Consider the following 21522-nt stretch of genomic DNA (forward strand, 5'->3'; position numbering starts at 1 on the left):
AACTTTAATGGCATCCCAGTCTTAGTCCATAGGGTTCAATATTGAGTTGACCCACCCTTTGTAGTTGTAACAGCTTCAACTCTTCTGGGAAGGCTGTCCACAATGTTTAGGAGTGTGTCTATGGGAATGTTTAACCATTCTTTCAGAAGCGCATTTGTGAGGTCAGGCACGAATGTAGGACGAGAAGGCCTGGCTTGCAGTCTCTGTTCTTATTCATGCCAAAGGTGTTCTATCGGGTTGAGGTCAGGACTCTGTGCAGGCCAGTCAAGTTTCTCCACCCCAAACTCGCTCATCCATGTCTTTATGGACCTTGCTTTGTGCACTGGTCTAAATCATTTGGTGGAGGGGTGATTATGGTGTGGGGTTGTTTTTCAGGGGTTGAGCTTGGCCCCTTAGTTCCAGTGAAGGAACTCTTAAGGCATCCGCATACCAAGACTTTGGGACAATTTCATGCTACCAACTTTGTGGGAACAGTTTGGGGATGGCCCCTTCCTGTTCCAACATGACTGCATACCAGTGCACAAAGCGAGGTCCATAAAGACATGGATGAGCGAGTTTGGGGTGGAGGAACTTGACTGGCCTATAAAGAGTCCTGACCTCAACCCGATAAAACACCTTTGTGATGAATTAGAGCGGAGACTGCGAGCCAGGCCTACTCGTTCACATCAGTGCCTGACCTCACAACTGTACTTCTGAAAGAATGGTCAAACATTCCCATAGACCAGGGTTGTCCAAACTTTTTTCAAAGTGGGCCAGATTTGATGAAGTGAACATGCGTGAGGGCTGGCCATTTTGCCTGACATTCTTTGGACCATTACATTTAAATGCATCCTTTAAAATTAAATGGTCCTGTATGTTACTGTTTGATTGCAGGTTTATTCATTATATAATAGGCACTAACTGTGTGTGACCCATCAATAAGAAAATCACTAAAAGGTCTTATTATAAAGCAATCATTGTAACTTTTACCAAATAGTCCCTGGTAGACAGTCAATCACTGTCAGTTACATGCACATGGACCTGGAAAATTTTCCTGCAGGGAATTTTTGCTTATGGTCAGATCCTCTGCTTTATAAAATATGTTTCTAGGGGGTTCATTCACATGGATATATTGATCTGTACACCTGTGTGAAGGGGCTGTCTTCTTAAATGTGAGTATACCCGCAATAAGTAAAAAAATAAAACATACCTCCCAACAGTCCCGGATTGTGCGGGACAGCCCCAGATTCTGACATGTGTCCCGCAGTCCCGCTCAGCTAAGCATTGTCCCGCATCAGCTCCACTGCCGCTCACGCTTCTCCTGCCCAGCAGACACAAAGCAGGAGAAATGACAGCCGTTTGTTTCTCTGTAATATTTTTGCCATCATTTGCCATGTGTTGCCCCTTCAGTTTCAGTTTTCTGGTTTTTAACATGCTTCCATTGTTTTGCCTTTATCTCGCAATCCCTGCAGGGATATATCTGTGTACACTCCTTCCAGCTCCCCGATCTCCCATATTAACGAACAGCCCCGATCCAGCCATGGAATATGACCCTGCATCCACATCTGTGTGTCAGTATCCTAACACCCCCTGTCATTTAACATCTTAGATGCCAGCATCCATTCCCCGACACACCGGTTATCTGCTATGTGACAGGTTCGGGATCTCTGTGCTCCTCATCGGCAATCTCCCCCCTCCTATACCATCCAGCTTATCCGATCTTCTTAGGTCTTCTCTCTTCCCTCTATCTTGGTCACACATTATCGGCTTTAATCCTCTCCTTCCCTACCACTGACAGTTCCAGCTCGGTAACTTCTCTCTCTGCAATAATTAGTTACCTTCTTCCCAGCTGTCCTCACCCGCCAGCAGTAACTCCGATCCCGATATACATCTCCCCTTCCCAGTCATCAGTAAGTCCTGTCCAGACACACCAGACCCCACTTTTCTCTTCACTAGATGCCTGCTACCTTTCCTCGCCAACAGGCACCATGACCACATGCCCTCTTTCCCAGCCAGAAATTCACTGAATTCCTCTGTTCCCCCAGATACTTCACCTGGTCCATAGCACTATAATCAAGCCCCCAGAATGCCCCTTTTATCTGCCTGCATTCCAGCACCAGGCTGTTTGTACCCACAGCCCAGCTGCATGCCCCAGCTTTCTGCATCTGTAATCAGTACAATGCGGTTCCAATCTATTTAGTTCATATCCTAGAGCACCTCTCCCAGTACTATTACTACTTAATCCTCCCCACCCACTCTGATGTAAAGAGGGGCTCTTGATGTAAGTGGGGGTGCCTGATGTAAGGGGGAAACTACTGATGTAAAGAAGGAATGAAATGTGAAAACGGGGCTCCTGTTGGTAAGTAGGGAGCTCCTGGTGTAAAGGGGGACTCCAGATGTGAAGGAAAGACTCCTAATGTAAGAAGGGACTCCAAATGATAAGGAGAACTAGCGATGTAAAGAGGGACTCTAATCGGAAAAGGGAGCTCCTGATGTAAGGGGGGACTCCTTATGGTAAGCAAAGTCTCCAGATATAAGGGGGGTGACTTTTGATGTAAAGGAGATCTATGATGTGAAAGAGGGACACCTGATTTAAAGGAGAAATTCTGATGTAAAAGATGGGGGGCTTTGATTTGAAGTAGGAGGCTTCTGATGTGAAAAGGGGGTCTTTGATGTGTTCCTTATGTGAACAGGGGAATGACCTCCTGATATGAAGGGGGGCTCCTAATTTGAAGGGGACACCTGATGTGAGGGGTCTTCTATTGTGTGTGAAGAAAGGGACAAATGGTGTGAAAGAAGGACTCTGATATGAAGGGGAAGGGACACCTAATGTGAAGGGGGGGGGGGGTTTCTAATGTGAAAGGGGGACTCTGATATAAGGGGTGACTAAGTATACCTCAACCCCTGACTGTATCTGAGTGTATACATGGCAGGGCTTTTTCTTGTTAAGGTATAGACCAGGGTGTAGTATAGGGTTATGTCAGAGAGCCTTATAGCACAGTAATTATAAATTATTATGTAGGCTTAAAATCTATTTAACCATGCTCCTTTAAGCCATCTCAGTATTTAGTGAATTTTAGCCACGCCCATTTTTGCCACGGTGCGCAATGCAGGTCTTCTCTATCCCTAAGTGTCAAGTTCCAAAGTTGAGAGGTATGTAAATATATAGTGAGGTGGCTAATAACTAGTGATGGGCTGCTGCTGATGACAAAGGTGTGTTCCTTTAAATGATAACTACAGGTGCTCCACAATATAAGATAAATTAATAAATCAAATAAATAAATGAATAGATCAATAAATGAATAAAGTGCCACGTGCAAATGCTTATATCTCAAATATACAGTTTAAAGATGAATGCTAATGCTAACACCACAGATATCCTATTAAAAAATATAAATATCAGTGCTGCAAAAGGTGTAATAAATGCTATACATTCACATAACAATAAATAAATAATTTATAAATCACATATGAATAAATTGGTGAATAAGGTGCAAAGTGAAAAAGAGTCCTTATAATTCAAAGTTGATAGATGTGCAGATATATGAAATCAACTGGGTCATCAAAGTGCCGATGCTTAGAATCTGAATAATAGGGAGTCACTCTGTGCTCCCTTCTTGTGTCCCCACTATCCGGAACAATGGGAAAAAAAAGCATCTAATGCTATATTATCATTGGGAGGATGGTCTGCGCTCTTGTGCTTCTTCCTAATAAGACTGGATGTATATATCTTAATCAATTGCTGTTATGGCATGTTCGTACAATGAGTCCTTATCCATATGGTTCCCAATTGATATTCATGAAATTAAAAAAGAGAGATCTCCATAGTGTAAAATCGTATGTTTTTATTAAATAGTAAAATCAATACACTTACAAGTAAAAATAATCAGATCAGCTTCTGAAATCTCGTGGTGAGCATTGCTTTAGCGTGCGTTCCAACCACCGGAAGTGACGTCAGATGTTAGTTCTCCACTTTACGCGTTTCGCTCCTCACACTGGGGGTTATCTCTTCACCTGCGCCCTGTGCAAATTGCCTGTAGAAACCAAAAACAGGTAGCTGGCTGCACAAACTTGCACAGATTTCAACAACAGACTGCATTCTGATCCATGTGTTGGGATCCACGCAGATCTGTGCACAGGCCTGGATGGAACACCTGGGCATCCTGCACGGGTGAAGACAACGCCTTTGCACAAGCTTACAGATTGATACACCTGTGTGAATGAACCCTAGAAGTATGTACTCATAACTTCATGGATCAGACACATGGACCCTCATGCCAGTCTGCCAGGATGTGGCAGTAAAGGTGACAGTAACACCCCAAAGCAAAATCCCAACCAAAAAGGACTTATTTTGAACCTAAAACCATACCCAATGTCAGACTTTCTCATTGGTCTCTAGTCCTGCCAAATACCACCTCTTAAACCAATATACTGATGCTTGAAGGTATAAGGTGAAGAGCCGGCAACTTGTTCTTACAAAAAAGTCACTTTATTATAATGAGTGGAGTGTACAAAGTACAGTGGCTTACTCTCTTACTCTAAGCCATTGCTGTTGGAAGGGGGGGGGGGGATTAGAACTACTGCAATCTAGGGCTGCATTGGAGAGACTGAACCTCACCTCCTGTCCTGCTAACAAGGTTTTCAACAGACAGAAAGAGGAAAAATCCACATCAGTGCTCATCCATGTCACATCAGTGCCACTAAAATGCTCATCAGTGCCCTACAGTGCCTCACAAATTTGTAATGGGAAGTCAGGAAATGATGGTGCTCCCTGCATGTTGGGCCTCTGTATGTGGTCAGCCTGTGTAAAAGTCTCACATATGTGGTATGGCCATACTCAGGAGGAGTAGCAGAATGTATTTTAGGGTGTAATTTTTGCTATGTACATACGATGTTCGAAATATCTTATAAATGGATAACTTTGTGTAAAAAAAAAATGCGTTTTCATTTTCTTTCTACATTTTCCAAAAACTTGTGGAAAAAAAATTACATATTCAAAAGATGCATTATGGCTCCTAGATTATGTGTTGGGGTGTTTGCTTTCCAAAATGGGGTCCTGGTGCTCCGCAGCCTTCAAAAGTGTGATAGGTTGTCAGGAAATGATAGGTGTAAGTTTTGCTCCTACAACACCTGGAGGTGATACTTGGATGTTGGACCTCTGTATGTGGTCAGGCTGTGAAAAAGTGCCACACATGTGGTATCGCCATACTCAGGAGGAGTAGCACAATGTATTTTGGAGTGTAGTTGTAAGTATGCTATACAGAGTGTGAGAAATAATTTGGTAATATGACCATTTTGTGAAACAAAATAAAAATCTTCATTTTGCAAAGAAATGTGGAAAAAAATTACAACTTCAAAAAACTCACCATGCCTTTTACTAAATACCTTGGAATGTCTGCTTTCCAAAAAGGGGTAATTTGGGGGGTATTTGTACTATACTGGCTTGTTAGGGTCTCAAGAAATGAGATAGACCGTCAGTACTTTAGGTGTGATCAATTTTCAATGATTGGCACTGTGACGGATCACCCTGTCCCTTGATTGTAAACCCCTTTGTTTCATTCTCCTATGAGTTTGGGACATTGCCTTCTATTTCATTTTATGTTCACTTTATTCATCTACCGAACAAACAACTGAACAGTCGGACCCCTATCAGATTGCTAATATCATCAGCTCAACCAACTGTCTTCCACACATCGTTGAATATGCTAATACTGTCTATTGAGGTGTGATGTGTATTCTGTTAAGCCTGTATGTCCCATTGTTAAATGTTAATGAACTCACATATTGTTTCTGTCCAGATGGCTAGATAATTAGTTCAGGTTAATTCTATTTCTGTATACAATTTCATCTGCATATGATAATGTAATCAGATTCACCTGACCTTATAGTGTATATAATGTGTGTGAGTGGGTTCAATAAACAGTACCTGTTTACCCTCAACATAGATAGAGTCTTATCTCATGTTTGTGGGAGAAGGCTATACCAGCTCTCTCGCTCTTCTGCTTGGATCGCTAAATCACTAGTTCTTATAAGAGCGGTTCCTGCTCTACTCTACAGCATCCCTCCCAATAGGGGGAAGAGAACATCTCTGGCGGCGGAACCCTTCTTTCCATCGGGGCGGCTGCTACAGGCACCATAGCGTGAAGACTCTATAACCTTCAAAAAGACCAAATAATATATACTTATTTAGGTTATTTTTACCAAAGATATGTATGTAGCACCCTACATGGTAGGTGCTAGGTAAAGTATAGTGGGCCTTGGCTGCCTAACAGCAGGGCCATAATTTCAGCTGGGCTGTCATGTCTCCCAGATGTGTCTGCTGAGAGGGGAGTCTCCTCACTGGCTCCATGAGAGGATTCTCATTGGGCAGTAGAAGAAATCCAATCAGAGACACATTCAGGCCTGTTTCTACCCCAGAAGGCAGATTCTGTCGCAGAGGATTCTGGGAGTGGGTATATGTTTGAGGGGAATGCATGACGTAGCGTCTTTGGCGGGAAGCAGAGTCCCAGGAGGGAGAGTACAGCTGTCTCTCCTCCTGTCAGAAGGATCAGGTGTCTCGGGTGGCTGCCTAAGGAATCCAGAGGATGCTGAGTTGAGCGGCAGAGGGGATCCGGTTTGCTGAGGACCGGTGGAGGAAAAGGGGTTCAGTTTCAAGAAAGCCTGCCAAGATTGTGAGTACTGTGAACTGCCCCTAGGGGGTCTGCCAAGTGTATAGGTGACCACTCCGGAGAAGGCTCCAGGGATTCGGTAATCAGCTAGCTGTAAAGGGGGTGCCTAGTCAGAGGACCCTGAAGTGTAGGGAGGGTGCCTAGTCAGAGGACCCTGAAGTGTAGAGGGGGGGCCAGCGGTTGGGCCCTGAAGAGCTAATGTGTACAGTGTGTAGTGTACAGAGTTAAGAGTTGCAGCGGCACAAGCAGTGACAAGGAGCTACCTCGGTCAGTGAAGGGCTGAAGGGAGCTGTTCAGTGACTTTTGAGCTAAATTGGGTGTCAATCAGGAGTCAAGTGTTCTACAGTCCTGGATCTTCTGAGTTAACAAACAAGTTAAAGTCGAGGTTCCAGCACTAGTTCAGCAAAGCAGTATCTCCAAAAGTCAGGAAGCGCTGGTCGGCATTCAGCTGGCGTCAAGACAGCACCAACGGGCATTTTTGTGTAAAGTCCCAGTTAACCTAGTTGAGCCAGAGGAGTATCCCCCTAATTCCCTTCTCCCATCCCCAAAATACAATAAACAAAACTAGCCAAAGATGCCGGAGTGGTCAATGTCTTAATTCTCACACTTGGGTTCACAACTTAAATGTGTTGGAGGTGTTACCGGTAACAATGGCAGACCAACATCAGGCTCAAGGCCTGGAAATATTGCTGCATGTAGAAGTATACATTTTTGCCAAAATTTATGAAGAAAAATTACTAAATTTTTTTTTACATAATTTTCGGTCTTTTTACATTTATAGTGCAAAAAAAAAAACCCCAATGATGATTAAATATCACCAAAAGAAAGCTCTGTTTGTGTGGAAAAAAAGGACGAAAATGTAATATGGATACAATGTTGCATGACTGAGTAATTGTCATTCAAAATATGAGAGCACTGAAAGCTGAAAATTGGTCTGGTTAGGAAGGGGGTTTAAGTGCCCAGTGGGTAAGTGGTTAAGCACTTATTTAACCCTTTGACCACCCTAGATGATAACCCCTTCCCAGCCGGTGTCATTAGTACAGCGACATTGCATATTTTTAGCACTGATCACTGTATTAGTATAACCGGTACCCACAAAGTGTCAGTTAGTTTTCCGATTGTCCACCACAATATTCCAGTTCTGCTATAAGTCGCTGATCGCCATCATTACTAGTAAAAAATCTTTTAAATTAATATAATAGAAATTCCAGTGTATATCCCACAGTTTGTAGATGCTATAACTTTTTTTGCAAACCAATCATCTGACGCTTTTTGGGGTTTTTTTTTTTTTTAACCAAAAATATGTAGCAGAATACATATTGGCCTATGAATAAATTTGATTTACATTTTTTATTGGATAGGTTTTATAGTAGAAAGTAAAAAAAATATATTTTTTTTTTTTCCAAAATTGTCGGTCTTTGTTTTTTTGTTTACTGTATCGAGCTAAAATATAAAAACCCACTGATGATCAGTGTCGGTTCACACTAGGGCGACCTGCTTGGGTACAGCGTTGCATGACCGCACAATTGTCAGTTAAAATAACGCAGTACTGTATCGCAAAAAATGGCTTGTCATGAAGGGGAGGGAAATCTTCTAAAAAGCAAGTGGCTGAAAAAGAAAAAAAAAAAATTTACCAGGATCATGGTTGCAGCTGTAACCATGGTCCTGTTATTACCACTCTCCATAGAAATTAGATCCCTTGTCCCATATTCAGACGTAGAAGGCAAAACTATTATTCGAAAGCTGAACTGTTGCTATGGGCAACAAGATTTTTTTTTTTTATATAGCACTATATTCATACATCATCTGAATCTTTTAATGGACTCACTGGCAATATTCATACAAAATAAACACATAAAGCATTTCAGTCATAAGTTTATATGTTTAAATGAGCATTAAAACTTTAATTATTACTTTCATGAATCACTGCCTTTTAGATGAGTATATATATTACTAAAAGTATTGGGACGCCTGCCTTTACACGCACATGAACTTTAATGGCATCCCAGTCTTAGTCCGTAGGGTTCAATATTGAGTTGGCCCACCCTTTGCAGCTATAACAGCTTCAACTCTTCTGGGAAGGCTGTCCACATGGTTTAGGAGTGTGTCTATGGGAATGTTTGACCATCCAGAAGTGCATTTGTGAGGTCAGGCACTGATGTTGGATGAGAAGGCCTGACTCACAGTCTCTGCTCTAATTCATTCCAAAGGTGTTCTATCGGGTTGAGGTCAGGACTCTGTGCAGGCCAGTGAAGTTCCTCCACCCCAAACTCGCTCGTCCATGTCTTTATGGACTGTTTGTGCACTGGTGTGCAGTCATGTTGGAACAGGAAGGGGGCATCTCCAAACTGTTTCCACAATGTTGGGAGCATGAAATTGTCTTGGTAGGCTGATGTCTTAAGAATTCCCTTCACTGGAACTAAGGGACCAAGCCCAACCCCTGAAAAACAACCCCACGCCATAATCCCCCCTCCACCAAATGATTTGGGCCAATGCACAAAGCAAGGTCCATAAAGACATGGATGAGCAAGTTTGGGGTGGAGGAACTTGAGGTCAGGACTCTGTGCAGGCCAGTCAAGTTCCTCTACCCCAAACTCGCTCATCCATGTCTTTATGGACCTTGCTTTGTGCATTGGTCCAAATCATTTGGTGGAGGGGGGATTATGGTGTGGGGTTGTTTTTCAGGGGGTGGCCTTTGCCCCCCCCCCCAGCTCCAGTGAAGGGAATTCTTAAGGCGTCAGCATACCAAAAAATTTTGGGACAATTTCTTGCTCCCAACTTTGTGGGAACAGTTTGGGGATGCCCCCTTCCTGTTCCAACATGACTGCACACCAGTGAACAAAGCAAGGTCCATAAAGCCATGGATGAGCGAGTTTGGGGTGGAGGAACTTGACTAGGCTGAACAGAGTCCTGGCCTCAACCTGATGAATTACAGTGGAGACTGCAAGCCAGGCTTTCTCGTCCACATCTGTGCCTGTCCTCACAAATGCGCTTTTGGAAGAATGGTCATGCACACTCCTAAACCTTGTGGATAGCTGTCCCAGAAGAGTTGAAGCTGTTGTAGTTGCTAAAGATGGACCAACCAAATATTGAACCCTACGGACTAAAACTGGGATGCCATCAGGGGCGTAACTACAGGGGCTTAATGCTCCAGGGGGCCTGTGTGGCTCCCCTGTACACCTTGATAGAAGAGGCGGTGGGGGCAGCATGTAGAGAAATCAATGTCCTCCTTTTTCCTCCTGTAGCTGCATTCCACCACTGTGGGGAGGCCCCAAGATGCAGGAAGGGGGCCCCTTGCAGAACTTGTGAAAGGATCCCGCTGCAGGACCTTAAAAATGGGCCCCTCAACGAGAGTAAAGGGCCCCAGGATCGGTGAGAAGAGCCCTAGGCTTAAAGGTAAGGGCCCCAGCATTCATGGTTTCTTCCCCCGGGGCCCTATAGGTTCTAGTTACGCTTCTGGATGCCATTAAAGTTAATGTGCGTGTAAAGGCAGGCCAAAACTTTTGGTAATATAGTGTATATATGTGGAAATTATTTCAGTTAGCGTTAAGGAGTTAAATCACATGGCAAAAGCAAAAAAAGCAACTAAAATGTATGCGCAACTTTTATTTTTGGTGGATATAGTGGGGAAGGATTAGAGCCTCGGTCAGTTTTTTTTTTGCTATACAGGGAGAGATCTTCCTTCACTTTCTGTTCTAACAGTTTTCCCATACCACCCAACAACCCTGAATTGTGGGATTGACCCACATTTTTAGGCAAATCCTGGGGGCCCATGGACCTTAGGTTGTTACCGCTATATTACATTTTGGTTTGGCTGCCCTTGTAATCACAAGCAGGAGGACCTAAACTCTGCTCATGTTACTAGATGGAGTTGCGCCTGTGCTTGACCCACCCAGGCCTGGTTTCAGCAGGAGGAGCCAGAGGGGGGTAGGGAAGGCAGGAAGAGAGCCGTGGTATGGCAATCTGTGCACGGGCCTACCTGAGAGGACTCGAGTCAGTGTGAAAAACAGGATTGGTGGCTGTTTTATATGTAGGTCTGAGTTTCCCCTGCTTTACCTTTACTGAAACTCTTAATTTAATATGGAACTGAATCCTCCTATTCCTTTACAGTCAAGGAGGCCGCCATCTTAGCCTTTGTTTGATCTGCGGTTGCCATGGTGCTGCCAATGTGACCAGTTATGACACCAGCCATTTCATGGCTTGGCAGTTTGGTTAAAAGCAGAAGCAGCTGGTATTATTATCATTCATGTCATGCCTAAGGCCCTGTTCACACCTGAGTGTTTTTCAGCTCATAAAACGCTCATCTCTGAAGTCTCAAAACGCCCAACAAGCACAATTCCATTCATTTCAATGGACCCTGTTCACATCTGAGCGTTTTGTCGCCTGAAGCAAAGCGTCTGAGGCTCAAAAAAGTACATGAGCTTCTTTTTTGGCAGATTACAAGCGTTTTTGTTAGATGTCAATGCTTGCCTACAAACACCTGCAAAAAACGCCAGAAAAACACGCCTGAAAAACGCCCAAAGAAATGCCTGAAAATGATATGCTCGGGTGTGAATGGAGTCTTAACCACTTTACCACCGGAGGATTTTGCTGTCTTACTTCCAGGCCACTTATTGCGATTCGGCGCTGTGTGACTTTAACTGACAATTGCGCGGTCGTGCGACGCCGTACCCAAACGAAACTTACGTCCTTTTTTTCCCACAAACAGAGCTTTCTTTTGGTGGTATTTGATCACCTGTGCGATTTTTACTTTTTGCGCTATAAACAAAAAAAGAGCGTTTATTTTAAAAAAATAACAATATTTTTAACATTTTTTTATATGAAATTCCCCCCCCCCCCCCCCCCAAAAAATGTAAAAATCAAATTTTTTTTTAAATTTTTGGCCAATTTGTTTTCTGCTACATATGTTTAGTAAAAAAAAATCACAATAAGCATATTTTGATTGGTTTGCGCAAAAGTTATTGCGTTTACTAAGGGAAAGATTTCTGTCATTTTTGGTGGGTTTTTTTTAACACGTAATGGCGGCGATCTGCGATTTTTTTTGCGGGACTGCGACATTGCGGCGGACAGATCGGACCCTTGACTGACATTTTTGACACTTTTGGGGGTACTAGTGACATTACTGCAGTAATCAGTGCTATATATATGCACTGTTACTGTAAAAATGACACTGGCAGGGAAGGGGTTAATTTTATTGGAGAGGGAGGGGTTAATGTATGCCTGGTGCTTACTAACATGTGTGGGGGGAGGTGACTGAGTGACACAAGGACAGATCCAGGGTTCAGCAATGCTGAACACTGCAATCTGTCACTCCTTGTCACTGAGGAGATCCGCCCGCTCTGTTTACAAAAGCGGGCGGATCTCCAAACTCGATTCCCCGACGATCGGGGAAGAGCAGCGGCAATCGCCGCCGCTCCTCCCCTGGCCCGACTCCCGCTGTGACTGAAAACAGTGGGAGCGAGACTCCGGCGGCGCGCGCGCCGCCTACAAGGGGCGGAGTCCAGCGACTTAGGTCTACGTCGCTGGACAATAACGAGCCACATTGCTGCAGTAGCAGCAATGTGAGCAGTGGTAAAGAGGTTAAGGGCCATACACACTATAAGATTTTCTTGAGACGTTTTCCTTCAGATTTACCTTTTCTATGTAGTGCAAGGGCCTGCCAGATTGCATACAAATTGAAAGTGTTTAGGTCTGACCTCATATTATATGGTTTTGGTAAATCTAAAGCCTCGTACACACGCAACGATTGTTGGCCGACCGGTCGGCCGACTTTTGTCCAGTGTTGTTGTGTTGGTTGAAATGTGCTCTAGACTGCACACGAATTTTGTAGGCCAACAACAACCAACTGCAGAAGTGATGTCATGTGCTGGTTTACTTTCCGTGTGTTTTTTCTTCACTGAGCATGCCCAGTCTTGCCCATCTGATTTTTGTCTGCCGAAATCTGTACTGAATGAGGAACAATCGGCCGTTCTGGTGACGGCCAACAAAAATTTGATAGCATGCACACCAGATTTTGGCCGAAAAGTCGCAGTCGTTGTCGGAAGCATCATACTAACAAGCCGACAATCGGCCGATCGAACGTTGGCCGAAAATTTATGGCCAACAATCGGTGCGTGTGTACGAGGCTTGAAGGAAAAAGTCTTCAGAAAATCTTATAGTGTGTATGGCCCATTAGGCCCTCGTTCACATTGAACGTGTGTTTGTAATCGTGCCTGTTCAGGTGAGCTTGCACGATTACAAACCCACATTTTAGTGCAAGTCCCGGGGGGTGATTTAAAAGATCTGTGCGGGTTCATGCACAGATGTCTATTGAAATCACCCCCGAAGTCACCAAACGTAGTGTAGGAACTACTTTTTGAAATTGGTACAGCGCCACAAAGTCGGCATCGCACCGATTGGGACAGTGCCGTTGCCGGCAATAGGCTGCGATTATGCATGCGATTTGACATGTCAAATTGGGCCGATGTGAACGGGGGGGGGCTAAATGTCAGCTTAAAGTGTTACTAAACCCAAAACAGTAAAATCAGTCTGTATATGCAGTAAAGCATGTTTGTTATATGCACTGTGAAACCTAAGGGGTTAATCTGGCGCATTGTGTAAAGAAAGGCTGTTCGATCCTGTCTTCTCTGATCCTCCCCTTCTTCCAATGTCCCCAATCCATCTCCTGATAGAACAGAGCCATTGGAGGCACTCTGCACATGCTCGGTTTGGTGTGTATTGTTAGAGAGATTTTTTTTTTTTTTTGGAGGGTACATGTGCTCAGCACAGGGCCAATCAGCACTGTGTCACACGCCGCCGGAGGCACGCTCCTGCCCCCGCTCGTCAGCGGGGAAGCTAGTGCGTGTGACAGGCGGCTCCGATGGCCGCCGGCACTCGCAATCTCCCGCCGCTGAGAAGGACGGAGGGCTGATGTAAACACAACCGTCCGTACTTCTCCCTGAAGTGATCACAGATGTCATGTGATCCTGCTATATAGGATCACATGTCTCTGGGATGACTTCACAAGCCACATCCCCCACACAGTTAGAATCACGCCCCTAGAGTCACATTTAACCCCTTGATCACCCATACTGTTAACCCCTTCCCTGCCAGTGTGATTTTTACAGAAACAGTGCATATTTTTAGCACTGATTACTGTAGTAATGTCACTGGTACCCCCAGAAGTGTCAAAAATGTCAGTTAGGGGTCCGATCTGTCCGTCACAATGTCGTAGTCCCGCAAAAAAAAAAAAAATTACTAGCGATAGCAACCAGTGCACCCACTGCGGGCCGCGGCTGCTGTATAGGCCAGCGGCGCGGCGGTGGGACTACAAGAGAAGCTTGGTTGACAGAGAATCATCACTTCCGCTGGCGGCATTCATAATGTGTTTACGGAAGCAACAGAAATGTCGGTGCGCAGGGAAACTTGGTCAACACAGGAGGTGCAGATCTTCCTGGGTATCATCAGTGAGGAAAGGGTGCAAAGAGGACTCGATGGAATGGTAAGAAACGAGAAGGTGTTCCAGCATGTTTCTGAGAGGATGGCTGAAGAGTAGTTCCAGCGGACGCCAGAGCAGTGCCGCATTAAATGCAAGAAGCTACGGAGCGAATACCGTAAGGTGAAAGACCACAACAGCCGGAGTGGCGTAAACAGAAAGACCTGGAAATGGTTCGATATGTTGGACGCTATCTATGGACACAGACCCGCCAATTTGGGAAGAGGGGGCGGCATGGATACGGTCACCTCTCTGCTGGAGTCAATGATGGAGTCTGCCGGTATGTTCATAGCTGTATGTATAGTATGGTATGTCTTGAACCTATTGTTACAGTGTACTTACCTGACTTGTAACATTTCAGTTGAGGAGGATCCTATCAGTCAGGATGAAACCACAGAGGGACTTTTGAGAACTCACCTGCAACTTCGAGTTCAACTGCAAGTTCGAGTTCAACTGCATGTACACCGACACCACCAGAATCAGCACCATCATCTGTGAGAGCACCCCGGTGTACACCCATCAGTAAGACATGAAACCCAGAGTGAAAAGTCACACACCGAATTGTACAATGTTTTTTTATTTTGGATTAATAGTAATACACTGATCATGATATTGCATTGTACTTTTATTTGCCTCCCCCCTACATATATCTGCATAAGTTTAATCACAAGAACATAAATTCTTCAAACATTGCTGTCTGTTTTGCATTCTAGGCAGGAGAAAAAGGGGGCAGCAGGATGTCGTTGCAGCCCTGGTGGAGATGCAGGCTGCTAATGAGAGGCATCAGGAATGGTTAGAGAGGATGGAGGACTGTCGTGAGCGACGCTTTGAGATGATGCTGGAGGATGCCCGTGAGGCAAGGCGGCATGAGGTTGAAATCACTAGGCAACACATTGAGCAGACTGCAAGCTTCAATCAGACCTTCCTTGGCACACTCAGTCAGCTGGTGCAGGTGTTGAGCAACTGCCATGATCCTCTGCCTCCATCCAGCCACTAGTGCTTTGCACCCAGCACACTTGTTTGACACTCAACACTTTTTTTGCACGACTTTTCCCTGTTGTTACACAACTCGTTCAATAAAGCACTTGTTTGACTATTTTCAAATGAAATGAAATGAAATAATTTTTTCCATTACCATGCATCATGTGTTCTATGGCTGTCTCACATGCTTCTTTACATAACCATTATACAAATTGATGTTATTTTGTTTACAATACTGACGTTAATTGTTAAAGGATCAGTCCACTTTCAAATACAATTTTCATGATAAATTTAATCCCATGTCATCCAAGATGTTCATTTCTTTCTTTCTTTCTTTCTTTCTTTCTTTCTTTCTTTCTTTCTTTCTTTCTTTCTTTCTTTCTTTCTTTCTTTCTTTCTTTCTTTCTTTCTTTCTTTCTTTCTTTCTTTCTTTCTTTCTTTCTTTCTTTCTTTCTTTCTTTCTTTCTCTTTCTTTCTTTCTGCAGTTGGAAAAAAAATTAAGGGTTTTCATCAAAATATTCCTGGATTACTCTCCATATGGTGGACTTCACTGGTCTCCAAATTGTAAAAGATCAAAAGTACAGTTTCAGTGCAGCTTCAAATGGCTTTAAACTATCCCAGACGAGGAATAATCTTATCTAGTGAAATGATTGTTCATTTTCTCCAAAAAATTATATATGCTTCATATTAACAAATGATAGCCTTTGTCAGATAAATGTATTTACGTATTCTTTAAAAAGTTTATGCTGTATGTCCTACGCCTTTTCTATTCTACTTAAGAAATGAACGCAGTGACAGTTCCAATTTGTTCAAAAGTAGAATAGGGAAGGCGTTGGACATTACTTTTTGAAGAATACAGAAAGTGTAAGCACTTGCAAGGCGATCATTTGTGTTTATAAAGCATATACTGTTTTTTTTTTTTTTTTGATCGTTTTACTATATAAGACCCTCGTCTGGTATCATTTCGAGACCTTTGAAGCTACACTTTTACCCTCAACAATTTGGGGCCAGTTGAAGTACACCATATGGAGAATAACCCTGGAATGTTTTCATCAAAAACCATCATTTCTTATTGCATGAGGAAAGACAGACATGAACATTTTTGATGACATTGGGTTGAGTAAATTATCATTAAATAAATAGAAAAAAAATAGTAAATAGAAATTAATTGTTCAAATAATGCATCAGACCCTCTCGTATATCTCTGCCCTCCTCTTCTGCATCCTGTGCCAGTGCCACAACAGGCTCTGCTGCTACAGGTGTATCCCATTCTTGTTGGTAATCCTCTCCATGACTTTCACAAAGATTGTGCAGAGCACAACAAGTCAACACCACGGATTTCACCGGTTCAATGTCGCTGTCATTCCTCTTCATAAGGCACCGCCCCCTTCCCCTTAAGCCTCCCAAAAGCATTTTCTACCACCACCTGAGCCCTGCACACTTTCTTGTTGTAGGTCAGTTGTTCTTCTGTCAGGCGGCCATTGTCGGGAAATGGTTTTAGGAGCCAATTCAACAAAGGATAGGCAGAGTCTCCTAGCACATAATAGCCAGCATTCACACCACCGATGTTCCTGGTGCAAGCTGGGTAAAGGCATCCTTGCTCCACTAACTCTCACAATGTGGACAGTCTCAGGACACGAGCATCATGCAAACTCCCAGCTATTCCTGCATATACACTCCAAAACAATCCTTTCCCATCTACAACTCCTTGCAGGATGATAGAATGCCAGCCTTTTCTATTGAAGTAATCACAGTGGTACTCCTTTGGGCAGGCCCGGACTGGGACAAAAAATAGGCCCGGGCATTTTAGACTGAGCAGCCCAGGGGGGAGTGGCGGGGGGCATGGTGGGGGGCGGCGTTCGTCGGGACAGTTGATGACAGGATTTAATGTTCCAGGATGTGTGGATTTGATTACGGTACCTTTTTTAGTTTAATCTGACAGACTGGGTCCAATTTAGATCAGAGCTGCCATACGATGCTGTTTTTTTGTCTTACTTTAAATCCTGTTTTGATGGTTGACTCCTAAAAATAGTATGAAGCAGCACAAGATGAGTGTTACTCTAATCAAGGGGTAGACAACCTTTTTAGGCACAGTGTGCCGAAAAATGTTTTCAAAGAAATTGGGAGTGCCAGATACATTAAAAACAACTGTCAACTTCATATAAAGTAACTGCTGTAAACCACTTGAATAATAGCAAGAAATCAACTGAGCTTTGCACCTTCACAAATCACCCCAATTCCTGCATCTTCACACCTCAGATGACCCCAATTCCTGCACCTTCACACCTCAGATCAGCCCCAATTCCTGCATCTTCACACCTCAGATCACCCCAATTCCTGCATCTTCACACCTCAGATGACCCAAATTCCTGCACCTTCACACCTCAGACCACCCCAATTCCTGCACTATCACACCTCAGACCACACCAATTCCTGCACCTTCACACCTCAGATCACCCCAATTCCTGCATCTTCACACCTCAGATCAGCCCCAATTCCTGCACCTTCACACATCAGATCAGCCCCAATTCCTGCACCTTCACACCTCAGACCACCACAATTCCTGCACCTTCACACATCAGATCAGCCCCAATTCCTGCACCTTCACACCTCAGACCACCACAATTCCTGCACCTTCACACATCAGATCAGCCCCAATTCCTGCATCTTCACACCTCAGATCAGCCCCAATTCCTGCACCTTCACACCTCAGTCCACCACAATTCCTGCACCTTCACACATCAGATCAGCCCCAATTCCTGCACCTTCACACCTCAGACCACCACAATTCCTGCACCTTCACACCTCAGACCACCCCAATTCCTGCACCTTCACACCGCAGATCACCCCAATTCCTGCACCTTTACACCGCAGACCACCCCAATTCCTGCACTTTCACACCGCAGATCACCCCAATTCCTGCACCTTCACACCTCAGATCACCCCAATTCCTGCACCTTCAGAATACACAAAAGGCAACGTTTTTAGTTCTTTCATCTAATTATACCTGAGCTCACCTCTATCCACATGTGAAAAGAGTACCGAGGATTTGATGGCCTCTAAAGCACAATCCGATTACTATGTGCTTTTTTTGTGCTCCATACACAGGGAAAGATATGGCATTCATTTCAATGGGCTGTGACAAAGTAGCTCATACACCTTTGCCTGTTTTGTCACATTTGGGGATGCCACTTGTGTGTCATTGAACATTGTATTATTGAACACAGTGTTATCGAATGACACTGCAAGCATGACACCTTTTTTTGCACATTTCATAAACATACTCATCCACAAACCACTGCAGTGTGAATGTAGCCTGGAGGAGAGAATTTTCCCAGAACAGGTACCTTCTAAAACAAAGACATTTTGTATGCAGAGTCTTTCATAGCTTCGAGCTACAAACCACTCAGGTGTAAATGGGGCCTGACTGGTCAGTATGTAAATACAGAAGGTCACTACCGCTCCCAGACATTTCCTGTAAGCTCCCTCAATCCATTGTTATCCACTGAAACTGAATGTCTGTGCTTTTGGCAATGATAATAGAGAGCGAGAAAAAGCCATTAGAGCAGCGTTCTTCCTGGTCAGAATCCCCCACCGGTGCCAACACACCTGTCCTACTCTCAGAGATGTGACGTCACCGCCATCCTCCTCCCGCCCTCACTCCACTAAGCAGGAAATGTGCGCTGTAGGAAAGCTCCGCCCCTCCACTCACCTGGCGCTTTCCCATAAACGGTGCCTGAAAACCAGTAAACTGCTACTGGAGGAGGAGCTGTGCACATAGGGAATGGAAGGAACCAATCGCTGCCACATGGGCGGGGCGGAGGTGAGCAGCGGTAAGCACTGTGTGTGTGTTACCTTGCAGCATTTGTCAGGGACGTAGCGGACATCGGAGGTATCGCCTTTGGACAGGCGGCCGGCGGTGAAGACACATTCATCCACCCATGGCCGGTGTTGTGCCGGCTGGAGAGGCATAGCTGGGAGGGCTGAATTGCATCGAGCTGGAGGGGCGGAGTTCCGATCACAGCCGCAAGCAAGGGGAAACTGGCTTCTCTGGGGAAACCTTCATATAAAGTAACTGCTGTAAGCCACTTGAATAATAGCAAGAAATCAACTGAGCTTTGCACCTTCACACATCACATCACCCCAATTCCTGCATCTTCACACCTCAGATGACCCAAATTCCTGCACCTTCACACCTCAGATCACCCCAAATCCTGCACCGTTACACCTCAGATCACCCTAAATCCTGCACCTTCACACCTCAGATCACCCCAAATCCTGCACTATCACACCTCAGATAACCCCAATTCCTGCACCTTCACACCTCAGATCACCCCAATTCCTGCACTATCACACCTCAGATCAGTCCCAATTCCTGCACCTTCACACCTCAGATCACCCCAATTCCTGCACCTTCACACCGCAGACCACCCCAATTCCTGCACTCACACCGCAGATCACCCCAATTCCTGCACCTTCACACCTCAGATCACCCCAATTCCTGCACCTTCAGAATACACAAAAGGCAACGTTTTTAGTTTTTTCATCTAATTATACCTGAGCTCACCTCTATCCACATGTGAAAAAGAGTACCGAGGATTTAATGGCCTCTGAAGCACAATCCGATTACTATGTGCTTTTTTTGTGCTCCATACACAGGGAACCATATGGCATTCATTTCAATGGGCTGTGACAAAGTAGCTCATACACCTTTGCGTGTTTTGTCACGTTTGGGGATGCCACTTGTGTGTCATTGAACATTGTATTATTGAACACAGTGTCATCGAACGACACTGCAAGCATGACATTTTTTTGCACATTTCATAAACATACTCATCCACAAACCACTGCAGTGTGAATGTAGCCTGGAGGAGAGAATTTTCCCAGAACAGGTACCTTCTAAAACAAAGACATTTTTTATGCAGAGTCTTCCATAGCTTCGAGCTACAAACCACTCAGGTGTAAATGGGGCCTGACTGGCCAGTATGTAAATACAGAAGGTCACTACCGCTCCCAGACATTTCCTGTAAGCTCCCTCAATCCATTGTTATCCACTGAATGTCTGTGCTTTTGGCAACGATAATAGAGAGCGAGATAAAAGCCATTAGAGCAGCGTTCTTCCTGGTCAGAATCCCCCACCGGTGCCAACACACCTGTCCTACTCTGAGAGATTTGACGTCACCGCCATCCTCCTCCCGCCCTCACTCCACTAAGCAGGAAATGTGCGCTGTAGGAAAGCTCCGCCCCCTCCTCTCACCTGGCGCTTTCCCATAAACGGTGCCTGAAAACCAGTAAACTGCTACTGGAGGAGGAGCTGTGCACATAGGGAATGGAAGGAACCAATCGCTGCCACATGGGCGGGGCGGAGGTGAGCAGCGGTAAGCACTGTGTGTGTGTTACCTTGCAGCATTTGTCAGGGACGTAGCGGACATCGGAGGTATCGCCTTTGGACAGGCGGCCGGCGGTGAAGACACATTCATCCACCCATGGCCGGTGTTGTGCCGGCTGGAGAGGCATAGCTGGGAGGGCTGAATTGCATCGAGCTGGAGGGGCGGAGTTCCGATCACAGCCGCAAGCAAGGGGAAACTGGCTTCTCTGGGGAAACCTTCATATAAAGTAACTGCTGTAAGCCACTTGAATAATAGCAAGAAATCAACTGAGCTTTGCACCTTCACACATCACATCACCCCAATTCCTGCATCTTCACACCTCAGATGACCCAAATTCCTGCACCTTCACACCTCAGATCACCCCAAATCCTGCACCGTTACACCTCAGATCACCCTAAATCCTGCACCTTCACACCTCAGATCACCCCAAATCCTGCACTATCACACCTCAGATAACCCCAATTCCTGCACCTTCACACCTCAGATCACCCCAATTCCTGCACTATCACACCTCAGATCAGTCCCAATTCCTGCACCTTCACACCTCAGATCACCCCAATTCCTGCACCTTCACACCGCAGACCACCCCAATTCCTGCACTCACACCGCAGATCACCCCAATTCCTGCACCTTCACACCTCAGATCACCCCAATTCCTGCACCTTCAGAATACACAAAAGGCAACGTTTTTAGTTTTTTCATCTAATTATACCTGAGCTCACCTCTATCCACATGTGAAAAAGAGTACCGAGGATTTAATGGCCTCTGAAGCACAATCCGATTACTATGTGCTTTTTTTGTGCTCCATACACAGGGAACCATATGGCATTCATTTCAATGGGCTGTGACAAAGTAGCTCATACACCTTTGCGTGTTTTGTCACGTTTGGGGATGCCACTTGTGTGTCATTGAACATTGTATTATTGAACACAGTGTCATCGAACGACACTGCAAGCATGACATTTTTTTGCACATTTCATAAACATACTCATCCACAAACCACTGCAGTGTGAATGTAGCCTGGAGGAGA

General features: G+C 44.8%; 1 protein-coding gene across 1 annotated transcript in view; it reads left to right on the forward strand.

Moving 5' to 3' along the window:
• LOC309565942 (4-galactosyl-N-acetylglucosaminide 3-alpha-L-fucosyltransferase FUT6-like) overlaps window positions 1-21522 on the forward strand; it is a gene marked incomplete at both ends in the record, with an annotated part of 112967 nt that overhangs the window by 19818 nt on the left and 71627 nt on the right. Inside the window, one exon of the mRNA XM_082270971.1 lies at window positions 14835-15073. Coding sequence (XP_082127097.1) covers window positions 14835-15073 — 239 coding nt within the window. The remainder of the gene's footprint in view (window positions 1-14834; window positions 15074-21522) is intronic.

This window comes from Pelophylax lessonae (genome assembly GCF_965119305.1).
Source record: "Pelophylax lessonae genome assembly, chromosome: 10".
NCBI classification, from domain to species: domain Eukaryota; kingdom Metazoa; phylum Chordata; class Amphibia; order Anura; family Ranidae; genus Pelophylax; species Pelophylax lessonae.